Below are 9,662 nucleotides of genomic sequence, written 5' to 3'. Positions count from 1 at the left end.
AGGGAAGGAAGCTAGAGTAAAACAGTCGCCAACAAGTTTTAGGAGCTTGTAAACCGTTCACAGGGTGAAGGTTACACCCCTTAATGATCCAGGAGATCGTTAACTCCTATAGGTCTGGAACCATGACAAGGAGTTCGGGGATGAAGGTACAAATCCAACCTAAAAGAGATTGAACTTACCCTAAAAAGGCCTCTACTTTATTCTTCTCGTATTCATGTGCGCTTTCTGACTAACATACAATCAATAGATTAACCCTAAACCTGTTTAATCTATGTTGGTTGAATTTCATGCACAAACAAAACTATTATTGGCGATCACTTGAATTATAATCATATTAGCCTTAACAAGATTATTAATTATCTTATTAAGCGTGATTACAAGTACAAATTCCCTTTAATCATGCATAAAAGGTGTGATCAAGCGATAGTAGTAATATATATCAAGCAACAATAATAACAATCACCATAATAATAATAATCTCAATCTCAAAGCATAATATTATTAGCAAGATCCTAGGCATGATACTAACAAGATTATAAAATCCTAGCATGTCACTAAACAATAAAGATCAAAGCTTTATTCCTAGCATGATACTAACATGATATTAGGAAAGAAATAGGAAGCATCATAATAATATACATGATATTAGAAATTTTAGTTAACCCTAAACATGATATAGGAATCAATATAACATCCTAACATGATATTAGGAATCAACAAAATAATCTAAGCATGATTTCTATATCAATAAAGCCATTAAAGTACTTACTTGGATGCCTCGTATCTCTTTCTAATAACAAAATACACACGTTAGTAACTTCAAGGAAAATAATAAATCAAACAATTAATTTAAATAATTGAAATAGGGATTTGGAACCAAACCCTCAGAAATTACCAACCTTTCACGTCTAGGGCGAAGGCAACTTTGAACTTGGCTAGGTGTGTCTAGATCTAATGTATGAGGAATTTTGTAAGAGGGAAGGTTTAGAAAAAGAATAGAGAGAGAGAAAGCTTCTAGCTTTTAGAGAGAGAAAGTGAGAGATTGATGATTGTGAATTGTGTATCCTTCAAAAAATGGGGAGATTCGACCCCTATTTATAAGAAAAAATAGCAGGGATCAAAGGAAATCATATTCGGAGTAAAATACCTCCTGTCGCCAATGACAGGAGTCAGCGCCAAACGACAAGCTCGTCGCCAGGCGACGAAGGTCAGCGCCAGGCGACGACTCTGTCGTCTCGCGCTGGTTCAAAAGTACAACGCGCTTTTACACGCGGAATCACCTTTTAAATCGTTTACAGGTAATTCTGCGTCCAAGCAAATTTAAAATCAGATTTAATATATTTTATTGAAAATAAAACATCTTTTTAAAAATATAATTATCAATCCTAATCTCATTATAATTAAAGAGAACCTTCTAGATATTCCTAAAAGATCAAAATCAATCCTAATTAGTTAAGAAATAATAACTAATAGGTCCTCCTTTAGATCATTGAGCCACATTTAAAATCATTGGGCCTAATTTAATTTAATCCATAACTTCCTCATAATTCATCGGAATTGGGCTTATAATATATTATTGGAAAGCTCTTTTCAATCCCAATCTAACTACACTATTAATGGACCCTTATCATGGACCAAACCAAACTTGACTGGCTATTTTTATAGAGTAAGAAAAGAAATATTTTTGAAAACAGAAAGACAAATATTTTAATAAAAACATCCTCATCACTAGCCTTTCCACACTTTCACTTCGTTCGATAATCAAATGACGTTAAAGGTATTCATCACTGGGTTTGGTTTTGGGGAGACGCATTTGGGTGTCTACAAGCATAGAAACTATCACTTTGGCCTTGGATCTTTGGAGTAAATCCGAATGGGGTATCTCTTTGAGCATTGTTTTGAAAATTCCCCCTACTTTGATTATTCCAATTACCCCTACTTTGATTTTGGCCATGATTTTGATTGTGGTTACCATAATCTTTGTTATGATCTCCATTTCCTTGGCCATGACTTTGACCACTATAACCATGGTTGTTATAGTTACCACGAAACCCTTGGGTTCCTTGGTTCCTATAACCACTATTTTGGTTATAATTATCATAGTTTACGTGGTTGTGATAATTCCTATTCCCAACATTCCTTTGAACATCAAATCTAGGTCCAAAATCATTATTGGCAACATAATTCACATGCTCACTCTCATTCCCATCATATTCATCATTTCTATCACAAGAAACATTGGGGCAAATAGAAGCATCATGATCATTCATTCCACATAAATCACAAAAACAACATTCATTAATCATACAACAAGGAAAGGGAAGAGTGTTAAGGTAAGGAGGTGTACCTCTCTCCTTAATTTGGGAGGGAAGAATCGGTGCTTGTGAAGTTTCACTCTCGAGCTTAACCTTGATAGATACCACCTCTTTCCCTAAGTCCGAAATTTGCGTGGACAAATTGTTGATAGCATTGAGTTGATCAATCGAGCACCTCGTGGTGCTACTCTTGTTTGTCGGCTCTTTCTCAACCTCTTGCCAATTCATGTAGTGTCTCACTACATCCTCAATAACATCAACAACTTCTTCCTCCGTCTTGTTCATTATTGGGCCTCCAGCTCCGGCATCAAGACTTGACCTCCCTTGAGGACTCAAACCACCATAAAAGATTTGAATGATTTGAAGTGGGGATTCCATGGTGAGGACACTCTCTTAGATATTCCTTGTACCTCTCCCATGCTTTATAGAGGCCTTCACTAGTCCTTTGCTTGAAACTTTGAATCAAAGCTCTAGTCTCCGCCGTTTTCTTTTGAGGGAAGAAACGGGAAAGAAATTCTTTAGTGACTTCATCCCAAGTTTTCAAGGAATTAGGCTTCACTTCCTTGTCTAGCCACTCTTGAGCTCTTCCAATTAGAGAGAAAGGAAATAGCTTAAGCCTTATGAATTCTTGTGCGACCCCGCTCACCTTAATTGTGTTGCAATATTTCTCGAATTCCTTAAAATGATTGAGGGGACTTTCATTTGTTGCACCAGTATATTGTCGCCTTTCAATCAAGGTTATCAATGCCGGCTTCATTTCTAAGTCACTTTCCGGAATTGAAGATGGAGCAATCCCGCTCTCATACTTATATGCACTCGGAGTTCCCAACTCCTTCAATGTCACCCTTGGGACTTCTCCCATGTTCACTTGCACACACAATCTCAAAGGAAAATATTAGTAGCACGGCTACAAATGTAGCTTAAAAGAGAAAAATCTTTTTGTATTTTTGAGATAAAATGAAATAGACTCAACAACAATAGCAAACAACTACGCCACTCCCCGGCAACTACGCCATTTTGACGGAAGGTGAATTCTAGGTCGTTGGAAACTAAAATTCCTCCAATCAAACTAAAAATATAACCAAACCTACACCTAGTAATAAGGCAAGTTCGGGTCGAACCACTAGGAATGGGGGGGCGGGGAAGTTTTCTATGGTCAATGTCAAGCTACTTCGAAGTGTAAGAGGTAGTGTGGGTTATCTAAATTCAAATAAACAAACAAACTAAATCAATACATCAAAACACTAGGGATTTAGGATCCACACGTACTTGCAATGAACACACACTAATCGGGTTGGAGATTAATTAATTCGAGTATTGTGAGGGAAGATATACAATGCAATCAAAAGAGCTCGACAAGCTATCTCCTAGAGGTCTAACTAGCTCCAACTATGAAAGACTCTAACTAGGAACGTCACAAACCAAGCTCAATCGACAAATGCGAGCTACAAATCAATGGTTCGTGTCAATGTAGACACACAATGCAATCTAGCATGAAGAACAAGGTTAATCACTCCTTACAATCCGTACACATGCACGAAATCAATCAACCAATTTAATCACAATGCTAAATCAATCAAAACCCCCCCAATTAGCTATGATCCATCACTAATACATGCTTTACCACATCCCTAGCAAGAAAACTACTCACAATCCATTTTAAGAAATCAAGAACAAAGCTATACAATTCATCTTCATCATCATCATTCCAATAAAACCAATTCAATCAAACAATCAATAAACTTGAACAATCAACAAAGTTATTGAAATCAAAAGCTAAAGATTGAATTAAAGTTTAGAAGATTCTTACAAACTTGATCAAATCAAAGGAAATGAGCTTGAAATCAAACCAATTGTACCATCATCAATCATCAATCACCAATCACCAATCTTCAAGTTTCTCTCTCTACAAACCTAAAACCTAGAGTTTCTCTCTCTAAGAAAATCAAAACCTAATTCTAATTCTAAGCTATCCCTCTCCAAAAATTAAGCGAAAACTATAAATAGTAAAACTAACAAAGGAGAAAGTAATTAATCGTCCCAAAAGAACCTGTACAGGAGCGACCTTCAATTAAGAGGTGCGCGGCCGCGAAGAAGAGGGTATGGAACAGGCGCGGCCGCGCCATTGTCGCGCGCGCCCGCGCCTGCGCCTGGAAGCAGGGCAGCTTTCTTCCACTTCAACTTGACGCTCCTCGTGCGTTCCACTTGGTGTGCTTGATGAACTCGGAACATGGCAGATTCTAAGCACCTTGACGGTGGGTTCAACACCAAAATTGGTGCCCCCACGGCTTGAATGCACGCCCTAAGGAAACTTGAAACTTGCACATCTCCATACTTGGGCTTCAAATGGAAGACACTAAGCATCCCAATCAATGCAAAACCCGGGAAGAAACCTCGGGAACGATCTTCTCCTGAAAATAAAAGAAAACAAACAAATAAAAAGGAAAAAAGGCGAAATAAACCAAGAAATGCAAGAAAAAGGAAAATCAATTAAGGAAAATGCAAACTAAAGAAATAAAGAGCAAAATTAAGGAAAAGGTAATAAAAAGAGCTACAAAAGAGAATGAAATTCTCATCGGACCAAATGAGTGCCATAAATGACACTCATTGGACCTTAGAGGGGTTGGCAGCTGAGTGGTACGGAGCCATCCCAAAAGGATCCGTTTATTCCTACAATCAGTTGAAGAGAATGTTCATGGAGCACTTTGTCACCCTGGTGGATCGTAAAAAAATTACTACTGAGCTGATGTCGCTGGTTCAAGGGAAAGATGAGCCCTTAAGAGAGTTCATCACCAGATTTAACAGAGAAGCGACAACCATCCCTAATATGAGTCAGGAGGTAGCACTGCTAGAAATGCAGAGCGGCTTGTTACCGGGTTCACCATTCAGAGCGTATATGGGGCGAAAGAGCCTCAAAACGCTAGTCGAAGCGCTGGGAAAAGCACATAAGTTCATAAATGAAGATGAGACTGATAGGGCTGATGAACAGAAAAGCACCAAGTGACCCAGTTAAGCGGGCTGAAGCCACCCGAGCAGAAAATACAACAGAGTGGACCAGCCTAGTAGGGCTGAACAGGGTCGTAGGGATGTAGACAAGGCGGTGAGAGTGAGGAGATCAAATCAGAAACGGGGAGGCAAGCTTGGAAGGTTTGATCAGTACACCTCGCTTACTCATTCGAGGTCCCATATCTTCAGCGTAAACGAAGTTAATGATAATAAGTGGCAGAGACCACCTAGGATGGTGAATAGAAGTCGTGATCCCAGTAAGTGGTGTGATTTCCATAAGGACCATGGACATACCACCGATGAATGCATACACTTGAAGGACAACATAGAGGACTTAGCCCGGAGAGGATACTTGAACAAGTTCAAGTAACCATCTGACTCCTCCAAGAGAAGGGAAGAGGACAGGACTGTCCATGACCGTAAATGAGGTCACAGAGGCCCTGCTAAGGGAAGAGACCGAGACAGCAAGCCAGAAGGCAAGGTATACGTAATCAATGGTGAACCAGTACATGGTGGAACTGTGAATAGAGAAAGGGCTAACTTGCGAGCAATTATCCACCAGATAAATTTAAATGAAAAGCGCAGATGGTTGCCACTTCCCCCACAGCTACGAGCTACATTTGATGAGTATGACCAAAAAGGCATAATCTACCCTCATGACGACCCTCTAGTAGTGACAATGAGAATTGCAAACTGGGAGGTGGATAAAGTACTAATCGATGGTGGCAACTTAGCCAACATCATATACATTAGTGCGTTCAAAGAGGTAAAGCTCGATAAAAAGACCTGAAAAGAGTGAGCTATAAAGTCACGGGGTTCAACGGGTTAGGATTAATTCTTGAGGGTATAATCGAGCTGTCACTATGAGTCGGTGAGAGGTCAAGGCGACGAGATGTTCGAGCTAATTTCTTAGTGATATACTCTCCATCACCCTATAACGTGATCATGGGAAGACCGCTCATTCACAAAATAGGTGGGGTGGTCTCCACTTATTACCTTGCCATGCCATACACAACCAATGATGGGCGATCTGCAAAGCTTAGGGGAAGTCAAAAAACAGCCCAACAATGCTATGTCACCGCTCTAAAGCAGCCAGCTAGAACCAGGCAATAACTAGGCTTATAACCAAGGTCCAGTAAGCATGCTGAGAGGAAATTAAGAAAAAGGAAGCGAGAATAGTACCACAAGGAAAAAGATAAGCAGAAGTTAGCAATGGAATTGACCCAGCAGTTATGGTTCACATGCTGAATGTGAAAGAGGACATTAAGCTAGTTATGGAGAAAAAGCGAAGCTTCTCCACGGAGAAAAATCAGGCAATCCAGGAAGAGGTGGACAAGCTACTAAAAGCTGGGTTCATCGAGCCTTGTGACTACTTAGAGTGGTTAGCCAACGTGTTCATGGTAAAGAAAGCAAATGGCCAGTAAAGGATATGCATGGATTTCGCAAATCTCAACAAAGCATGTCCAAAAGACTACTACCCGCTACCGCGGATCGATCAGCTGGTACATTCAACCAGCGGCCACGCCTTACTAAGATTCATGGATGCCTTCTCAGAGTATCACCAGATCAGCCTGCACGAGCCAGACAGACAGAAGACCGCGTTCATCACTGAAGGAGGAGTGTATAATTACATAGCTATGCCCTTTGGGCAGAAGAACGCGAGAGCTACTTTTCAGAAGACAATGGATAGAGTGTTCATGCACCAAAAGGGACGAAATGTTGAAATATATGTTGACGACTCAATTGTTAAGAGCGTCACACAAGCAGGATATATCATGGATCTAGAGGAAACATTCTCCATGCTGAACAAGTATAATATCAAGCTCAACCCAAAGAAATGCGTTTTTGGGGTAAGTTTTGGGAAGTTCCTAGGTTTCCTGGTCAGTGAGAGGGGAATCGATGCCATCCCAGAGAAAGTGGAGGTAGTCCTAAGCCTCCTAGAGCCCAAATGCACTAAAGATATCATGCGGTTAACAGGGAGAATGGCGGCGCTGACTCGATTCATCAGCAAGTCAACTGACAAAGCCCTACCATTCTATTAGTTGTTGAAAGGAAACAAGGAATTCAAGTGGGGTGAAGCAGAAAAGGAAGCTTTTGAGGGGATCAAGGAGCATTTGACCAAGCTCCCAACCATGATCAGCCCGGAGCAGAGTGAAAAACTCCAGCTGTACATCTCCGCCTCAATACAGACAATTACATCGGATCTCCTAGTCGAAAGGCAGAAACAACAGAAGCCGGTATACTTTGTAAGCCATGTGCTGACAGAGGCTGAGCAAAGATACCCGTTGGTAGAATAGCTAGCCTTCGCAGTGGTAACAATGGCAAGAAAGCTGAAACCCTATTTCGATGCACACACGATTCAAATCCTTACAAATCACCCACTGGAGAAAGCTTTGTAGAAAATGGACGATTCAGGCAGACTCCTGAAGTGGGTCTGAGTACGAGTTCGAGGTCAAGCCTAAGGCAGCTATCAAAGCTCAAGCCTTAGTAGACTTCATAGTGGAGGCCTCGTACGAAGAAAAGGAGGATGAAGTTGGAGTTTGGAAGGTGTTAGTGGATGGATCTTCAGCTCAAACAGGAAGTGGAGGGGGAATAATAATAACATCTCCAGAAGGAAATGTATTCGAGTATGCCATTAAGTTCAGGTTCAAGGCATCGAACAATGAGGCAGAGTATGAAGCAACTCTAGCAGGCCTGAGAATGAGTATTGTAGCAGGAGCCAAAAAAGTGCACCTACAGACTGACTCTCAGCTGGCAGCCAGCCAGCTGAAAGGGGAGTATGAGGCTAGAGAGCCTACAATGCTAAAGTACACAACCAAAGTGAAAGAGCTTTTGGCCCAGCTAATGCATTTTCAGCTAGATTTGGTTCTCAGAGCGGAAAATTCCCAAGCTAACGCATTATCAAAGTTAGCAAGTTCCACTCTGCAAAGCCTCACAAGGACAGTCATGGTGGAAGTCTTGGAGGAGAGCAGCATTGCAGAAAGTAAGCAGGTGAATTGCACCAGGCAGCAGCGAGCATGGTTCGCAGACATGCTGACCTATAAGGTACATGGCTCGTTGCCTGATGACGAGGCACAAGCCAATAAAGTTAAAAAGGATGTTAATTGGTACGTGGTGATAAACGGGGAGCTCAATAAAAAGGGCTTCTCCAAGCCACTGCTGAGGTGTATTCCAGAATGGGAGCAGGAAAAAATCATGGAAGAAGCACACTCAAGAATTTGTGCCAACCATATCGGCGAGAAAGCCCTGGGAGTTGAAGTGCTTAGAAGGGGAGCATACTGGCCAACTCTGACACGAGATGCCTTAGCATACGTCAAAAAGTGTGAAAAGTACCAAAAGTATGCTCTAGTTATAAGTCAGCTGGCATATGATCTGACCCCAATTCTTAGCCCGATCCCGTTCGCTCAGTGGGGAATGGACATATTAGGATGTTTCACCACTAGATCAATGGGAAGAAAGTATCTCATAGCGGCAGTGGACTATTTCACCAAGTGGATTGAAGTTGAGCCCACAAAGTACATAAAAGCAACCCAAGTAAGAACGTTCATATGGAAGAACATCATAGCATGATTTGGGGTGCCGCAGTGCATAGTCTTCGACCATGGGTGCTAGTTTGACTGTGACACCATTAAAGATTATCTGGAAGAGATGGGTACCAAGTATGCAAGTGCCTCAGTCTGCCACCCGCAGAGCAATGGCCAGGCAGAGGCAGGAAACAAGCTAATCCTAACAGCCTTGCAGAGGAAGTTGGAAGAACATAAAGGCCTTTAGGCTGACCTAGTCCCAGAGGTATTATGGGCAAACAGAACAACAGAGAAGGAATCTACCGAAAAAAGCCCTTTCACCCTAGCCTATGGAGCAGATGTAGTAGTTCCAGTAGAGGTGCAAATCCTCAGCATGAGAATCCAGCACTATGAGCAACAAGAAAATGAGAACCGCCTACTAGAAGAGATGGATTTCCTTCTAGAGATGCGGCTAAAAGTAACCCTCAGGATAGCAGCCCAAAAAAGAAGAATCTCAAAGGCTTTCAACAAAAGAGTCAAGCACCGGGAACTACTGCTTGGAGACTTGGCTCTTAGAAGGACTACAACAGTAGGAAGGGGAAACCAGCATGGAAAGCTGTCAGCTAACTGGGAAGGCCCTTTCATCATCCATGAGCAAGTAGGGCTAGGCGCTTTCCTCCTCGCAGATCAAGAAGGTCGGGTCTTAAGGAATAGTTTCAACGTAAATGTGTTAAAGAAATATTTTGCTTAAACGACACATGGCTAAGTAGAAGTCGAAAAACTTTGTTTAAATTATGCAAGAACTTTGTTTAAGATTATGCTATGTTAATCAAGGCGA

General features: G+C 41.4%; 1 protein-coding gene and 1 non-coding gene across 2 annotated transcripts; both read left to right on the top strand.

Moving 5' to 3' along the window:
* The first annotated feature begins 2,686 nt into the window (after positions 1–2,686).
* On the top strand, positions 2,687–2,792 carry LOC145587182 (small nucleolar RNA R71). The gene has a single exon (XR_014101206.1). It is a non-coding gene; the product is annotated as a small nucleolar RNA R71 (small nucleolar RNA).
* Positions 2,793–4,899: 2,107 nt separating this feature from the next.
* On the top strand, positions 4,900–6,111 carry LOC145583947 (uncharacterized). The gene is made up of 2 exons (XM_081640892.1): positions 4,900–5,315; positions 5,757–6,111. Exons 1-2 carry the CDS (start codon positions 4,900–4,902, stop codon positions 6,109–6,111), a joined length of 771 nt encoding a protein of 256 aa, XP_081497018.1.
* Positions 6,112–9,662: the final 3,551 nt, after the last annotated feature.

Source organism: Chenopodium album, chromosome 16 (assembly GCF_948465745.1).
Source record: "Chenopodium album chromosome 16, dcCheAlbu1.1, whole genome shotgun sequence".
Lineage (NCBI taxonomy): Eukaryota > Viridiplantae > Streptophyta > Magnoliopsida > Caryophyllales > Amaranthaceae > Chenopodium > Chenopodium album.
Note: the sequence above shows the minus strand (reverse complement) of the source record. Positions and strands in the feature narration are given on the sequence as shown.

Excerpts from the sequence above, each read along its gene's own strand:
- LOC145583947 (XM_081640892.1), top strand. The coding sequence starts at position 4,900 with ATGAGTGCCATAAATGACACTCATTGGACCTTAGAGGGGTTGGCAGCT. Across the intron at positions 5,316-5,756 it reads GATGAACAGAAAAGCACCAA|AGGCCCTGCTAAGGGAAGAG; the intron begins GTGACCCAGTTA and ends ATGAGGTCACAG.